Source organism: Balaenoptera musculus, chromosome 20 (genome assembly GCF_009873245.2).
Source record: "Balaenoptera musculus isolate JJ_BM4_2016_0621 chromosome 20, mBalMus1.pri.v3, whole genome shotgun sequence".
Taxonomy (NCBI): Eukaryota; Metazoa; Chordata; class Mammalia; order Artiodactyla; family Balaenopteridae; genus Balaenoptera; species Balaenoptera musculus.
Genome location: NC_045804.1, coordinates 50078095 through 50095711, shown reverse-complemented (window position 1 = coordinate 50095711; position 17617 = coordinate 50078095). Strand labels below are relative to the sequence as shown.

At 50.8% G+C, this 17617-nt stretch overlaps 1 protein-coding gene across 15 annotated transcripts in view; it reads left to right on the top strand.

Annotated features, from left to right (window-relative positions):
* Positions 1-713: 713 nt before the first annotated feature.
* MINK1 (misshapen like kinase 1) overlaps positions 714-17617 on the top strand; it is a 50525-nt gene continuing 33621 nt past the window's right edge. For 6 of the 15 annotated variants that reach the window (XM_036836628.1, XM_036836627.1, XM_036836626.1 and 3 more), the window contains exon 1: positions 716-985. In XM_036836628.1, the coding sequence (XP_036692523.1) occupies positions 929-985 (57 nt within the window). In that variant the 5' untranslated portion in view covers positions 716-928. Of the gene's footprint in view, positions 986-17617 lie in introns of all 15 variants that reach the window. The other 9 variants (XM_036836630.1, XM_036836623.1, XM_036836622.1 and 6 more) reach the window with 3 other exon arrangements.

Genomic DNA, 17617 nt, shown 5'->3' with positions numbered 1-17617 from the left:
CAGTTCCTGCGTACAGAACAAGAGGTGCAGAGACAAAGGTCTGCGGTAGGATTCCCTATCCTGAGATCTGAGATCCCCTTCTCAACCCTCCCCACTGCAGCCGGGGGAAGGGGGTCAGGGGCATTCCTGAGGCAGCCAGTCCTCTTCTCCACTCCCCATCCCCCAGGTGGTTTCTCCAGCCAAGTTCTCACGAAGAGGCCCCTCCCTCAGCGGCTCCACTGTTGCCATGGCAATTAGGTGGGTGGACAGCCCATCCTATCTAGAGGCCACCCAGCCCTCGCGTGGGGAGTTACCATAACAACCCCCCTAGTAATAGAGGGTGTTGGGTCCCGCCCCCCTCCCCCCGCAAATAGAGAGGTGGGTGGCTTGATTGGCAGCTGGGCACACGAAAGAGGAGGGAAAGGGAAGGAAAGGCGTCAAAGGAGAGCTCAGAAGGAAACGGGGGAGAGAAAGGGCAAGAAATACGGGGAGGAAAGGAAACGCGTGTGCGCATGCGCACCAGCTGGTGGGCGCACTCCCCGGCGGCCCCGGCCACCGCCCACTTCTTTCACGCCTGGCTCGCGCGGTCGCTCAGTCCTCGCGCGCGCCTTTCGCTCCCTCTCCTGCGCCTGCGCGCAGGTGTCGGCGCCGAGGGGGAGGGGGAACCCGGCGCGCTCGCGTCACGTTCCCTCTTCCACCCTCCCCGGTGCTCGGCCATTCTGCGCCTGCGCGGGAGAGTCGGGAGGCTCGGGTTGCAGGCTCTGGGGCGATATCGCCTGTCAGTCGGTGGGTCGGTCTTCCCGCCGGCCTTCCCCCTCCCGGTTCTCCGCGGGAGGCGCGGTGGAGTCCGCCCCCGGGATCCCCCGATGGGGGAGAAGCGGCGACGGCGGCAGCGGAATAACCGAGCCGGAGCGTGAGCGGCCCCGGGGCCCCGTTCCCGGCGGAGGCCATGGGCGACCCAGCCCCCGCCCGCAGCCTGGACGACATCGACCTGTCCGCCCTGCGGGTGAGCTCGCTGCCCCCCAGCCTCGCCCCGCGGCGACCCCCGCCCCCTTCCGGGCGCCCGCTGCTGCCAGGCCTCCGCCCTCCGCTCCCCTCCGCTCTCCACGCGCTGCAGATTCTGGGAGCCAGTTCGGTCCCCGCCCTGGGGTGCCCCGCCCCCATTCTTCCCTCCGCCTCTACCTTTACTGAGGTTCCGGATCCCCTTCCTCCCAGGTGTTTGAGGGGCACCCTCTGGTTCTCCTGAGCCTGCAGACTCTTTACTGTGATGCCCCTCCCTGGCCCCTGACATGCTTTGAGGCCTCTTTCCCCCCTTTCTCTTACTTAGATCTTCTTCCTCCCCCTCCTCTTTTTCGGCTCCTCGAATTTTGACTTTGCCAACGCCTTGCCAGCCTCCCCCTCATCACCCTTTCTCCTCCTCGCCCAGCCCTGAATTGCATCTCTTCCCCGGTCGGCAGGCACTTAAGCCTCCCCTCTCCGCCGCACACCTCCTACCGCCGCCCTCATCCCCTGCTCAGCTCTCCCCGTGCCTTCGCGTTTCAAGTGCAGCAGTCCAGAACCAGGCATTTCCGGTCTCAGGGTCCCCGCAGATTACATTACCAACTCTGCAGCAGCGTGGGGCTGGGAGAAAAGACAACTGCACTGGGGGAGGAGGGGACGCGTTTCTTGTCTTCAGAAACTCTGGCCTGGGCTGGGAAGAGGATATTTATATGTCTGTACACACACAAACACATGCAGCATGTGGTTTGGAAAAGCCTGGGTATTCATGGTTTTGCTGGAGGGAGGGGGAGGCGATGGAGATTTCTCCAGGGAGGGGTTCATTAGAAAAGGGATCCAGGGAAGCAACTGCAGCAGGAATTTCTTCGAAATATTCGTTGTCCCTCCTGGGTCTCTTGCATGCCCTCATTTGGGGGCTTTCAGCAGCATTTATATGTTTTTCTTCAGCAGGGAGCCCTGGCTTAAGGGGCAACTGAGTGATTTCAAGGTGAAGACTCCCGCCTGTCCCCCAGGGGGTGTTTTTGTCCTGTGTCCTTCCGGCCTTCTCAACAGGCCAAGGTGTTGGGGAGAGCAAGATTTCCCATCTCTGGGTTAGCTGCTCTGGAGGCCCCTGTTGAAATCGTCTTCTGGCTTTTGAGTTAGCCAGGGAACATGGGCAGTAGTGGGAAAAGGCGGTCAGCCACACAGGTGCCCCGGATATGACTGGAGGGGAGAGGGGAATTAAGAGAGCAGAGTCATGTCGTTAATTGGGTTTCTCTAGGTGACACAGTTTTTCTTGCCATTCAGGTCATAATTTGTTTGATGCAGTGTTGGGCTAGGAGACCTGACTTGCTGGAGATAAGGTGATAAGTTGCTGAGGAAGGAGACGGAACATTGATTTTTCTCTCTCTCTCTCTTTGTGTGTGTGTGTGTGTGTGTGTGTGTGTGTGTGTGTGTGTTGGTGGCAAGAGGGTCTGAAGGCTTTAGGAGGGAGATTCGCGGGCTTTCTCTAGTTGCGGCGAGCAGGGGCTACTCTTCGTTGTGGTGCGCAGGCCTCTCATTGCGGGCTTCTCATTCTCTTGTTGCAGAGCACGGGCTCTAGCTGTGTGGGCTTCAGTAGTTGTGGCACGCGGGCTCAGTAGTTGTGGCTCGCGGGCTCTAGAGCGCAGGCTCAGTAGTTGTGGTGCACGGGCATAGTTACTCCGCGGCATGTGGGATCTTCCTGGACCAGGGCTCGAACCCGTGTCCTCTGCATTGGCAGGCGGATTCTTAACCACTGAGCCACCAGGGAAGCCCAGGAGGAAGATTCTTAAGATCAATTTAAACTGCGATTCTCAAGTTAAGCCAGCTGGGATGTAAGATGGAAATCCAGGCTCCCCTTAATGAGCTTGTCTTTAGGATGAGCCCCCATCTTCCCTTCCCACCTTGGTTGTTGATTAACTCTGGCTACAGGTTCCTGTGCTGTGGTGACTTAAATATAATAAAAAAGAAGGTGGGTCCAAACCATGACCTTTGGTTTAAAGCTTGTGAGACTCTCCTTGGGCTTCTCTTTCCCTTTAGCCTCTTCTGGTAGTTTGGCCTGGACCCTCAACCTGGGATTTCCAGCAATTCTGCAAACACCGTCTGACCTTGGATTTGGTATTTCCCTTCTGGACTTCTCTACTTGAAGCAATGTTAGCCTCTTTCCTCAGTCGCCTCCTGCTTTATTCTCCTCTCCCTTCCTCAAGAGAGCCCTGTGACCTGCTCCCAGCGCTTCTGTCTTTCCTGCCTCATGCTTCCTAAGAAAGCATTGCCCTTCCCCCACTACCACCCCAGTACTCCAGGGCTGGAGGGAGTGCTTTCTTTGAAATGGGGCTGCAGAAGGCCTGCTTTCTCCTTGCTGCTGGCCTTTGCTCAGGGCCTGTCCCCTCCACCCCACCTCGGAGAGCCCCTGTGGCACTGTTGAAAAGCTCTCTCAGTCATCTCTTGTTCTGTTTCTGTCTGTTTTCCAGTGAGAAACGGCAACCTGGAGAATTAGCAGAAAAGCGTGTTTCCCTGTACTACATCATCTCGTGTTGGGGGCCTGGGGAGGGGATGGGAGAGGAACATATTCAGCATTTATTAGCCGGCGTCAAAGAGCCCAAGTTGTCTTTCTCCTCTTATTTCAAGATAGGGCTTGGCTTCCAGCTGGTGATGAGAGTAATAGTCTGATACTAGGGAAGATTGAATTGCACTATCTCTTAGCCATGTGTGGAGAGGCGGGTGGACCTACCACACTGTGACCACAGGCACGCTTGACCTCTTTGAGGCTCTGTTTATCCACCAGCCCAGTAGCCTGGGGTTGTGTTCCTGAGTTCAAGTCCCTGCTTTCTCACTTACTGTGTAACCTTGGCCTTTCTCCCCCTTCTTCCCTAGTTTGCTGCAGAGTCTGCAAAGAGCCTTACCTCTCTAAGGCTCCGTTTGCCCATCCGTATAGTGGTGATGGTACTGAACTCAGAGTTGCTGAGGATTAAGTGAAATACTGCATATTAAGTACTTAGTTCAGTTCCTGGCACATCATGACTATATGATCACCCTTATTGGTTTTTTGTTGTTGTTGTTTTGTTTTTTTGGCTGCGTTGGGTCTTCGTTGCTGCGCGCGAGCTTTCTCTAGTTGCAGCGAGCTGGGGCTACTCTTTGCAGTGCGCGGGCTTCTCATTGCTGTGGCTTCTCTTTGTCGCGGAGTACAGGCTCTAGGCACACGGGCTTCAGTAGTTGCGGCACGCAGGCTCAGTAGTTGTGGTGCACGGGCTTAGTGGCTCCACGGCAAGTGGGATCTTCCCGGACCAGGGCTTGAACCTGTGTCCCCTGCATTGGCAGGCGGATTCTTAACCACTGCGCCACCAGGGAAGCCCTCACCCTTACTGTTAATTGTTATCAGATGACAATCAGAGAAGGCTTCCAGCGCAAGTGTATCTAAAATAGCACTTCCTCCCCTGCTTGTTTTCATGTAAATTTTTATATAGCATCCCTTAGCCCGCTTTGTTTTATTTCATAGTGTTTATCGCCAGCTGACATATATTTATATATATCAACCCCGACTAAAATATAAGTTCAGTGCAAGTTAGGATTTTGACTGTTCTGTTCATTTTTGCATCCCCAGTGCCTGTAACAGTGTTTTGCACATAGTGGGGGCTCAACTGTTTGTTGAATAAATGCGTATCATAACAAGTGAAAGATCTTAGCACAGTCTTGCTTAGAGAAAGCATTCAGTAAGTGTCATGCTTGTTAGGCTTTCTCTTGCCATCTGTAGACACACAATTAAGAATATATCTTTTCTGGGTTATTTTTGGAATCAGACCTTGTGGTAAACAAGAGTTCTGGAAGCCTCCATCGGAGCGACATCCTTGAAGTAAAGTTAGGATCTTCCAAGAGAAAAAGCGGGCCTCTTTTTTCAGACCTTCTCTGTGTCCAGGCTTGGTTATATCCCAGGAGAATCTTCTGACTTGGAACTCTTGGCTTCTCACGAAGGATAAGTATCAGTGGAAGAGGACGGGACAAGGAGGGAGCAGATCCCGGGCTGACCTCTCTCTTTGTGCATTGCTCCTTTTGGTTGACCCACTTCATCAACCAAGCAGCCTTTCTTTACTGTCCAGCCAGCTGGAGGTTTTAGACTGCAGTGTCCTTGGAACCATAGAGCTGTGCGCAGTGTGGCTGTATTGAAATAATACCATGACGTGCAGTCAGGAGGGACTTGTTGCCGGTTAGTAGTGCTGACAGAGATGTTCTTTCTCAAATGATCTTATGTTGTTGTGTCTGTTCTTTGGAGGAGTCGCTTCCCCTTCCTTTTTTCTTCACGAGGCTGTGGAGCCAGCACCACTCAGAAAGCTGGCAGTCCTGGGCATGTATTTCTAGGCTGCTGAGCAACTGCTGCACTCTGATGCGCTCGCTGTCCAAATGTTGACGACAGATGCCTCAGGCAGGGGATGGGGAGGCTGACCTCCTGCGGCAGAAGCAATGGCATTGACTGGGGACTTTTTTCCTAGAGAACTGCAGATGGGAGTGGGGCTGTTTGGGGAGCTAGTGGCACTTGGAGTGAAGTGAAAAGCTGCTTTGGCAAGAGGATGGAAGGAAGCTTGCGGAGAAATTTGCTGAAACTAGGTGTTCAGCCATCCCCCAAACGAGGGAAGAGGCGTCGCCACCCTTTATGCTGCGGGATAGGACAGAGCCATGGCCCTTCGTAACACACGGAGGGGAGGGTCTTTGAAGAAGTGAGGTTTTCACAGTTAAGAGAACAGTAAGAAGGTCAGCAGGAGAGCCGGCTGGCCCACCCCCTCACGCTTATCCCAGGAACTCAGTTAAGACCGTGCTGTGTAGAGTCCTGATTTCAGATATGGCCTCCATTCCTTTCAACTCCGAACTGTGTGTGCCTAAAAGGGGGTAACTCACACCGTTTGGGTATGTTGAGTGTCCTTGCTTGTCATCCTGGGGACAAGATAGCAGGAAGTGTGCAACCACTCTTTACAAGCTTGTACTTTGGCATTGGTCTATAAATAAGGAATGCAGTGACCTCTCAATCCAGGAACATAAAACAGTCCTGGGGCTGCAGAGCATCTCCAGAAGCCATCTGAGAGTCTGCCAGACTGATCTTTCTGTCTCCAGAGCTGTACCAGAGAAAGTTATGACTAACATCCTTTCCTGCATCAGTCAGTCACCAAGCATTGTTGGCCTGTTTTATTGAGAATCAGGTTCTAGATGCTACGGGAAGTATGTAATAGTGTGCTCATACTCTTCTGAGCTATTTAATCAGACCTCTGGAAGCATCCCTCTAAGCAATCCCTTTGCAAGCTGAGGCTCCCCCGCCCCCTTTTTTTTTAACTGTTATTGCCTTCCTCATTATCTTAGAACCCTCAGGGTCAGGAAGTTTTTGTTAAATCTGGTTGCTGTGAATTATACTCATTTTCTGTTGTCCCGTGGTCAGTCATCTTGAAATCTGATATGCAGTCTTTTCCCCTCCCCCAGCACTCACTTTACACCCACAGCTCCCTCAGTTTTTTCTTTAGTAGGTTGAAGAAATTGAACAAAAAGTGATCAGGTTAACAAATCAACTCTCAAAGCATTTCTTGAATGCCCACAGAATATAGGAAGATACAAGAACATGACTTGGTAGAAGCCCATATTCATTCTCTCCTCTCTCCTGTTCTTCCTGCTCTTCTCCTGACCAACCAGTTCTTGACTTGAGTCTGGGATTCTTCCATCTACCGGAAGCTCCTCCAGAGGGTAATTGAAAAGGTGTTTGAGGCTTTTTGTTCTTAATAAGGGTAGGGAATGGCAGAGGGAGGAGAGAAGAAAGGGATGGAATTGTGGTGATCCAAGGAGCCCCTGGAGATACTGCCCAGTGGCCAGATAGCCCAGGATGTACTTGCTAATGGTGGGTAGGATTTCCTGTTCTGCTTGAGGAAAGAGCTAGAACTAGGCACAGAGGATGCAGTGACACACAAGATAGACATGGTTTTCCTACAGTCTAGTTGTGGGGAGAGGCATTAATAAAATAATTATATATATATAATTACATATACATAAAATTGCAAGTCATGATAAGGACTGTAACAGAAAACTTTGGCATGCCATGAGAGCCCATAAAAGAATTGTTTTTACTTTTTGCAAGACAAATATTTGGTTGGTAGATTGAGAGAGAAACAAATCACATGTTGAAAAACCAAGCTGGCATTGCCACAGAAAGAGTAGATAGAGGTGAACCACCAGGTAGAATTTGGCGACGGCCAGAATTGGGAGACCTTGGATCAGGGCCGTTCTTAGGGTGGAGCATTTGGTCAGCAACCAAGGGCTGGGGGTCTGAGGATGCGGTAGAAACTCCAGGCTTAATTTCCGAAAGGATTTCTTCTGAACCTTCCTATGGGAGGGAAAAAAAAAAAAGTTTGTTTCAAAGGGTAAGGGTATTATATGGAAAGGGCATATAACTCTCATTTTTGTTTACTGGGAGGAGCGTCTCTGCGTACCGGGTCTGTGCGGACTCGCATGTCGCTCTGCAGAGGGTGTGTGGGTGCGCCGATTGGCCGAAGCGGGTGTATGAGGGAGAAGGCTATACCGCTAGATGTTTTATACTGTATTTTTAATAAAAATTGTGTGTATTTAAGGTGTACCACATGTTTTGATAGACACAGACATAGTGAAATGATAACTACCCTCAAGCTACTTAACATTTTCATCTCCTTACGTGTGTGTGTTTATGTGTGTTTGAATCGATGTTACTAGCCCGAGTGTCCAGGGTTGGAAGGTCGGTAAGTCTCACAAGAATAAGCACAAGTAGGCCCATCCTTGGCTTAGCTTTTGTGGTTGTGGGATGTGGGATTCTTCCTAACATTAGGTAGATACTGTATATATAAATATATATATATATACACACACACACACACACACACACACACGTGTGTGTGTGTACGCAACTCTCAGTTTAACATTGTTGTACAAGTTAAGGATGAGTGAGGTGTGTAGGGGGAGTGTTGCTGATTTTGCACCTTTGAAATGAAGCAGGGCCGGAGAACCACAGTCTTGGGCTTCATGGAGGAGCCAGCCTCCAGGAGCAGCTGAAATGTCAGGAGGGCGGGGTGGGCTGTGGGAAGCGTTTGGTGGCACACCCCGTGGAGAGAGGGATGAGTGGAGGACATGGAGACTCTTTGCCTGAGAGGAAAGTTGAAGGTTGGTAAGGGAGCAGGCAAGAAGTCCTTTGACCGAGGAGGGAAGTGCGTGTCCCCAGGGCGAGAGAGTCTTATGCTGCCGGCTGGCCGGCCGGGTGACAAGTGAAGAGGTCTTCACACCCAGGAATCCCAACCACTCAGAGTCTGTTGACTCAGTCAGTGCATGTGGCAGTGAATGCACCTCTGCTCTGCCTTTAGGATGAGAAGGGCCTCCTGAAAGCAGGCCTGACAGCAGCGGCTCTTCTGAGAGAGAAGGGGAAACTTCTCACACCCTCTTCCACCAGAAAGCATCCGAGGACAGGATCTGAAGGGGTGGGCTTGCTGAATTGCTCCTGGAACCACAGGCTTGGAGGGGTTTTCTATGAACAGCGGTCCTTTCAGGGACAGATTGAGGATCAGCAGGGCTGTGTGAAGAAAATTCCACCTCCTTCCAGCCACCTCAACTTGTGCTTTTCCCACGAAGCCTCCCCTGAGCGAGCCAGCCCTCACTGGTCACCTTCTCCAGCTTTTCATGGACCTTGTAACTTAGCATTTGAGTATACGTTACCCATATTGAATATTTCACGGTCATGTTTTCCCTGTCACTTCCTTACGTGTGGGAACCACGATCCGTACTCCCTGTTGATGCTCACTGTGCCTGCAGAAGTGCTGAGCACACAGTAGGGGTTCAGTAATTACTCGCCGGGTAGAGATATGGAGTTAACTTTTTTTTTTTAAAATTTTATTTATTTATTTATTTATTTATTTATTTTTGGCTTTGTTGGGTCTTCGTTTCTGTGCGGGGGCTTTCTCCAGTTGCGGCAAGCGGGGGCCACTCCTCATCGCGGTGCGCAGGCCTCTCATTACCGCGGCCTCTGTTGTTGCGGAGCGCAGGCTCAGTAATGGTGGCTCACAGGCCTAGCTGCTCCGCGGCATGTGGGATCTTCCCAGACCAGGGCTCGAACCCGTGTCCCCTGCATTGTCAGGCAGATTCTCAACCACTGCGCCACTAGGGAAGCCCCTGTTTTGTTCTTTGTTTTGTTTTAATTTTTTGGCCACACTGTGCAGCATGAGGGATCTTAGTTCCCTGACCAGGGTTAAGATTCCTGCAGTGGAAGCATGGAGTCTTAACCACTGGACCGCCAGGGAAGTCCCTGGAGCTAAGTATTCTTGTGACTTTCCCACTGGAGGGCCTTGTATGTGCTGGGCACCGTGTGACACGAAAACAGTACAGGTCCTTACTCAGTGCTTCTCAGCTAGGGTGGCACTGCCCTCCTGGGGGTGTTTGGAAATGTTGGGGAGGGAGGTTTCATTGTCACTTTGTCTGGGAAGCACTAACAGCATTTAGTATGTGGGGATCAGGGATGTTATCCACCCTGCCATGACTGGACAGCACATTGAAGAATTGTTTTTCCACCCAAATTGCCAATATGCCTCTTGTGAACTTGTTATGGACGTGGGAAAGGTCAGGTGAAGGACTAGACATGTTTTCTTCCATGAAGTCGGAAGTAGGTCCTAAGTCCCCTCCTTTCCTTCTTGCTGGGTGGAGAGAGGAATGTAGGCTGTAAATTACTTGTGTGCATGGCACATAGCTCTTCTCACAGCTTTTATTTGTCTGCCCGAACACCTCTGGAGGTAAACTGGGCAGGCTCCAGAGCCAGAGTGCAAGGAAGAAGATTTTCATGTTCTCTCTTCACCACCTACCCACTCTCTCTTTCAAGGCACATTTGTAAGAAGGTGGTTGAAAGCATGTCGTACTTGGTCTTCAGTTCTGCATGTTCACGAAAGAGTCTTCAAGAAAAGATTCAGACAGATTCAATATCTTGTAATAACCCATAACAGAAAATAATCTGAAAAAATATATATGTATATAATTGAATCACTCTACCGTACACCAGAAATGGATATAATGTTGTAAATCAACTCTACTTCAATTAAGACAAAACAAAACAATTGGGCAGGGGCACCCAAGAGCCTGAGCAGCGGGAGGGGAGGCGGAGGTAGGTGTGTGGTCACAGGGTGAGAGAGGAGGCTGGCGTATGTATCTCTTCTCTCGTGTCTTTGCGTCCTACGGTTGGCCCCTTCAAGACGGAGGTGTGCTGAGTGAGTGTCGTTGCTCAAATTGCAGGGAATAACCAGAGGGGAGACCACTTGCCTAGTATCCTTTGGAGAAGAACAGAGCTTTGGGGGTGGGTGAGTGGCTGGGAGTAGAGTGGCTGGTGGGGACGCACTGATGCAGCCGTGCAGCGGAGCCACCATCGCTTCTCACTCTCTGAGTCCAACTTAGGAGGGCAGGACTGGATGGGCTCTTGGTCTAGTCTAGCTAAGGTTTGGTGAAGTTGGAGAAGGTCCCTCTAACCTTCACAAGGTCCTTCTTCACCGTGGAAACTACCTTCAACCCCACACAGCAGGGTTGGGGGGGACAGGCAGCCTGTGGTTCAGAAGTTTGCCGGTTCCTTTATCCCTCCAGACCTCTAGGAAGCCCTCTTTTTCTCTCTTTCTTCAGTTCAGAACAAAAATTGCTCTGATACAAGTCATTTGTATTTTAATGTGGATTCATTTCAGAAGGGGTTCTGGGGTGGAATAGGAATAATAATGAATACTTACTATGCAGTATGTTCCCTCCTTATATAATCTCATTATCCCTCACAATAACCCTTTGAAGTGGGATATTTTACTCATTTTAAAGATGACGAGACCAAGGCTTACAGAACTTGGAAGTTAAGTAACGTGCCTAAGGTTGGACAGCCAGTAAGTGGCAGATTTCAGATTCAGACTCGCGTTCAGGGACTTCCCTGGTGGTCCAGTGGTTAAGACTCCACGCTTCCAATGCAGGGGCACGGGTTCAATCCCTGGTCGGGGAACTAGGATCCCACATACAGAGTGGCATGCCCCAAAAAAGTAAAAAAACAACAACAAAAAAAGCTCGGGTTCAGATTCAACCCAGAACCTGAGCCTGTGCGCCCCTGTGCTGGTGGAGGCCTGCGCCCAGGTGGCAGGTGTCTGTGTCTGTGGGTGTGTGTTGAGGGGAGGGCACCCTGCAGCTGACATTCTGGACTATGTACCTGGAGCGGTATTGTTTTCAACTGGCTTTAATCATGAATGTGTGGCCTGTGGGAAACAGGCTTTGTGGGCTCACTTGGGATAATATAACACTGTCCATAAAGTTTCTATGGTGAAGTATCAGGAGACTTTGGAACATGGCCTGTCTCGTGGATTGGAGGCGGCCTGTATGAGAAGTGGTCACCACCTGCAAGAGCACACGGTCTAGATCTGCATCTTGGTAGAGGACAGGTTTTTTTTTTTTGAGGACAGGTTTTAATCACATGAGCGCATTTTTTGAGAAGAGGGAGTAACTTGATTGATGGATTAAGAGACTTTAAAAAAATTTTTTTTTTTTTTTTTTTTAAGTAAATGACTTTAGCCTGAGCCTTTGTGAACTGCTGGTGGGTTGGCGTTGGTGGGCACCTGCTGGGAACACAAAGCTCCATGGGGCCTGTGCCCAGAACTGGTAGAGATTTCTAGATGTCTGGCTGCTGGGCACGGTACTCTGATGATAGCAGGGGAACGCATGCACAAGAATTCAGATTTATTCTGGAGGAAAGAGAGTTAATGACTCCGAAGCCCTGTTCTTCAGAGGGAGGAGAGGAAGACTATCTCATGCCTCCCACCTTAAAAAAATTTTTTTAAATTGTAGTTAAATATACGTAACATAAAATTTACCATTTTAGCCTGTTTTTTTTTTTTTTTGGCTGCGTTGGGTCTTCATTGCTGTGGGCGGGCTTTCTCTAGTTGCGGCGAGCAGGGGCTACTCTTTGTTGCGGTGCGCTGGCTTCTCATTGTGGTGGCTTCCCTTGTTGCAGAGCACGGGCTCTAGGCATGCGGGCTTCAGTAGTTGTGGCACCGCGGGCTCAGTAGTTGTGGCTCATGGGCTCTGGAGCGCAGGCTCAGTAGTTGTGGTGCACAGGCTTAGTTGCTCCGCGGTACGTGGGATCTTCCCGGACCAGGGCTCGAACCTGTGTCCCCTGCATTGGCAGGCGGATTCTTAACCACTGTGCCACCAGGGAAGCCCCCGTTTTAGCCATTTTTAACTGTACAGTTCGGTGGCATTAAGTACATTCGCATTGGGCTTCCCTGGTGGCGCAGTGGTTGAGAATCTGCCTGCTAATGCAGGGGACACGGGTTCGAGCCCTGGTCTGGGAAGATCCCACATGCCACGGAGCAGCTGGGCCCGTGAGCCACAACTACTGAGCCTGCGCGTCTGGAGCCTGTGCCCCGCAACGGGAGGGGCCGCGATAGTGAAAGGCCCGCGCACCGCGATGAAGAGCGGTCCCCGCACCGCGATGAAGAGTGGCCCCCGCTTGCCACAACTGGAGAAAGCCCTCGCACGAACCGAAGACCCAACACAGCCAAAAATAAATAAATAAATAAATAAAGTAGCTATAAATGTAAAAAAAAAAAAAAAAAGGACATTCGCATTGTTGTGCAACCATCACCGCCATCCCTCTCCAGAACTTTTTCATCTTCCCCAACTGAAACTCTGTCCCCGTTAAACGTGAACTCCCCATTCCCCTCCCCCAGCCCCTGGCAACCACCGTCCTGTGTCTCCTCCCTTTCTGTGTGTGCAGAGCTGAGCAGAGGGCTGACATAGCAGATGCTTTTACTGTTTGTTGAGTCAGGTGAGGTGACCTGTTTCAGAAGTCCATGTGTCATCAGCCAACTCAGGACACCCCCCTCCCTCCTGGCTCCAGTGCAAGGCGGTCACCTCCGAGAGGGACTGTAAATGAAATGGCTGCATGGAATCACAAAAGAATTAGGCAGCGGAAAGAGAAGTGGAGGGTTTCTCGTCCATATTCAGCGCCTTTTGCCATCTCCCAGCTATCATTTGCTTTCTGGTTCTCTTGTACTTATATTCATCATCTTGCTTGTTCTCAGCTCTTACGTCTCATCCGGGGGGTCTGGTGGGTAGCTGCTATAGGAAGGTGGAAAGAAGATCATGTAGGGCATGAAGATAATAAAAGGTAACAACATTTCTGTTTGTGTGTGAGGGGTTCATGTGTTAACTGGGAGTCTCCCTGGAAGTAGAAGAAAACCATCCTTAGATGAGTACCTTGGACCCAGTAGAGTATCTCTGTCCTTCCTGTGTTCCACCTTTCCTGAGGGGTGGCCAGTGGTGCAACTTTGGCTGGAAGCTTTATTCAACATCATATATTCATGTATCATTAGGAACTGAAAGCTCATTCATGGGTGACATCAAGTAAAGGGAGGGTAGGTTTTTAATATCAGGCAGTATGAGCTCAGGAGCTTCTTTCCTGTGGAATGATGGGCCACAGAAAAGGCCTAGATTCTTACAGGAGGAAGGGGTGGTTAGCTGCTAAAGATGTCTTGGGGAAATCATGGGCAGCCTTTGAGACCCCTTTGATGTCACCTTCCTGGGCCTCCAGGCCTGCACAGTTTGGAGCCGGGTCAGGCTGTATCCCTCTGTGGTGTCCGCACCCCTGGACAGACCCAAAGCATGACCTAGAATTGAGTTGGATTTCTTAGAATAGAGGTGACCAATTCAGTGGCCTGCCCGGCCTCCTCACTTTGTCCACACGATTTACAGTTTCTCGTCAAACTTCGTGGGGAAAGAAGGAAAAAGGAAGGAGAGACAGGCTTAGCACTCAAGTCACCCAGGAAGAGAGGAGGGCAGGGGAGCCCTGTGTCAGAGAGAGGCCTAACAGGTCAAGATCCAGGCCACAGGGGCCTCTAGCCAGTAGGTTGGGGGTGGCAACTTAGGGTCCCCTGTTGAGGGCTGTTTCCCTAGATCACCTGTCCTCAAGTCGGATCCCAGGTTCTGAGGACTCATAGTCTTTTCTCTGTTTTCTGTGTACAGGCTTCCAGGAAGCTACATGTATTCAGCGTCACCTTCCAGGGTCTGCCCAGTGGCCCTTCTCACCTCAGTCCCTCTCACTACAATCTAAAGCCTATTTCTTTCTTAGATTGAGCCAGGTATGAATTGGGGTTGATTGTTTTTCTTGGGCTGAGCCTGGTTCACCCACCCCTGGTACTCAAAGTGTGAATGAAGGAACGTTCCACCCCCTGACTCATGGAAACACGGCCTTCCCTAGTTGTTATCCCGCAGCCTGGCATTGTGCCTGCCTGGATATGGTTTTCATCACCATCATAAATAAAAGCAAAGAGAGGTTTAAGTGCCTGTGTTTAAAGCAGAGCATCCATAGACCATCTTACATGTCTAAAGGTGCCAGCAGCAGGCCAGGGTCCCAGAGCTAGTTAGATCTGACTTCCGATACTCGTACTGCTCTGCGGCAGTGTGCAGGCCCCACCAGACACGAAGGGCTCATGTGTGTTTGGTCAGCCTGGAGTCCAAGGTGCATCTGTGCAGAGGAGGTGTGTTTCACAAGTCAATGATTAATGTCCCCCGCTGCTGCCCAGATCCCCCGCCCTGGCCTTGTAACCTGCTCAGATAAGGTGATACTGACGTCTCCAGAGAGCTCCCTGATGGAGGCCCGCTGACACAGGGGCTGTTGGGGTTGAGGCAACGTGATGCATAGAGCCAGTGTGGAATTAGGAGCTGGGAGACGTGGTTCCTGTTTCAGTTCCCTCTAGTTTACAGGATGCGTGTCATCTCTCTGGGATTTGGTTTCCTTACTTGCAAAACAAGGGGATGAGAACAGTGGCTATTAATCAGAGGCTCAGTCAGAATCACCTGGGTAGCTTTTTTTTTTAACCTACATGTACCCAGGCCCTGCCCTCCGGAGGTGATTTAGTCCGTCCAGGGTGGGGCCCTGGTATGTGTGTTTTCCCAGGTGATCTGATGCAGCTTGCCTTTGAGAACTACTGGACCAGATAATCCTTAATTAAGGTCCCCCAGATCCAAGAGTCCCCTCCTCCTTTCTTTCCCCTCTTCCTTCCTAAATATCTTTGCGTGCCTACTGTGTGGGGTGGTCTGTTTGTTCTCAACACTGACTTAAACACATGAATGGACCAGATGTGTGCTTTGCAGTGTAGTATATGTAAGGAAAGGTGCACTTTTGTGTGTGAAGTTGGGCAAAGGGGGAGTTGAGAGAAACAGTACTGGGGGAGGGGTCGGTCAGGGTGGGATAACTGAGCGTGGTGTCTCCCAGCTGGTCTGGGAAACACAAGCACCTACTGTGGGGAGAGCTCAGGGTGGGACGATGTTGGGGTGTGGACGTGGGGCTGGGCATCCGGGAAGAACACAAAACAAAGGGAAGGTTCAGGAAAAGGTCTGAAGGACCATTTGAAGTATGAACTTCAGTATACGTGCGTGCACTTCTTAGACTTTCCTGAGTCTGTTAGTGCCGAGGGAAGAGCAGGCAGACCAAGTGAGGACTGACCTGGGAAGAGGGCATTTTTACTTGGTCTTTGAAGATAGGGAGGGACCTGCTATAGTGAGGCCTTCCCCATCATCACTCACCCCCAAAAGCATAGACGTTGGAGACAGATGTGAATCCTAATCCCAGATCTGTCACCTACTGTGTGACCCCTGGCAAGGTCATAACTACCCCCATACCTCATTTTCGCCATTCGTCAAATGAGGGTAACAAGACCCACCTAATAGGGCTGTTTTAAGGGTTAAATAAAAGTGTAAGTAAACTGCTTAGCTTGGTAACTGCTCATTAGATAGGTGGTAGCCACATGATTTCTCTTGTGAAAGTGCCCAGAAAGGGTGTCTCTTATGAAAGTTACCAGAAAGGTTCTGGTAACATTGCTCTCCTCCTTCACATTTTATTTGGGAAAGAGAAAACCACCCAGTGTATTGAGTGCAATCTTAACGGCTGTGGGTGGGTGAGTCACTAAGTCCCCAGGTGTGGGCCTGGCTTCCCCTTCCCTACCCTAGAGTTTTCTACCATCTTCCAGCTTCATTGGAAGAAAGAGCAACTTCAAAATCTAGTATCTGAACTTGAAACTCCTGTTTGTCCTGCCCCCTGAGTCAGGAATTCCAGCAGTGGCTGAGCAGTCCCTCTGGCCCTGCGTGCCCTTTTGTGTAAAAGCTCCGGGCCCACCCAGAGGAAGCCGTCAGCCAGAGGGGGGAAACCTGCACCTCACCCTTGGGGACATTCTGATGGGGATACATGGCTTTGTTCAGACGTGAGACACAGGACTTTCGCACAAAAATGTGCAAAGTGCTTTATGGAAAGGCACAGATTCAGGCGGGGCGCCTAGCCGCTAGGATCCTCACCGGCCTTGCCTGGAGACTAAATGCTCTTTCTGCTTCAGGGCCTTGGGCCTTCCCCACCCCTGACCTTTGCTCGGTTAACTCCGACTTGTCTTTTTGGTCTCAGAATAAATATCACTTCCCCAGCAGCCCTTTACTGCCCCCCCCACCCCTATCATGACCTCCCTTTAATCTTTCTAATAGTGCCCTGTACTTTTTCTTATAGCCTATCACAGTCGAGTTTATGTAGTTGTGTAATTGCATCTTTAATGTCTGCTTCCTGTAAGCTCCACGAAGGAGGGGTCCATTTCTGTTTTGTTCATTGCCACATTCTAGTATCCGTCAGGCACTTGATGTTTGTTGAATGAATGCATGAACTGGTCACAGGGCCCTAAAGTTGGCATGAATGCAGCCAGGGAAGGTTTCTTAGAAAAAAAGAGGCGAGATGGGCCTGGTGAAAAGTTGCGTGAGCATGTTTGCTCCATCCTGCTGGTCAGGAAATTCCTCCTTCTGTCTCATCTATATCCTTTGGGCTGTAATTTATTCTGAGTTGGTCCTTGGTGGGGCCGGAGAGTATGTGGCCTCCACCCTTTGGAGAGGAACCGTTTCTGAGTCTGTGATGCAGATGACTAGTCCTTCCTCCCCCTCCCCCTGGGCCCCACCCTCCACCTGCTCTTCTCCCCACTGACTCAGCTTTGCTCCCTCCACCCTTCCTTCCAAGGTGTCTTTTCATAGTCCCCTGTCAGAGCCTTCCTTCCTAAGTCCTCTCTCATGGTATCTCATGGTTGGTCTCCCATCTGGAATTAGATAGAAGCCACACAGGGGTTAGACAAGTCACAGGCTTTCTCGGTCATGAAGCCTCTCCAGCCTCTTGCCTCGCATCTGGGGACACCTGACTCCCACAGGAGGCTGTTGGCAATGAGGTATAATGGTTTGTTTGTGCTGCAGTGGAAAACCAGCAGTGAGAAGCCTTATTATTACCCAGCCCCTGATTACTGTTGTCCTCCTCCGTGAGCTTGGTGTCTGCCAGCCTGAACGGCCTTGACATCTCCCCCTTCCAGCCGCCTGCTTCCGTGCTCTGCCCTTTCTCTCCCGAGCGTCTGCTTCCCAGGGACCACCCCTCCCCCCACCCCTTTCAGCCCTACCTCCAAGGTCATCATTCTTTTTTTTTTCTCCCTTCTCTCTCACCTGCCCTCCTCACAATTCTACTTTTTTTACCTTGTTTCTTTTCTCCCGAGCTGCCACTTTTCACTCTAAATCCCAGTAACACCAACAGTCTTGGTAAATCACCTTTTGACAGTGTTTTTCTTGCTCTATGGGAGGCAAG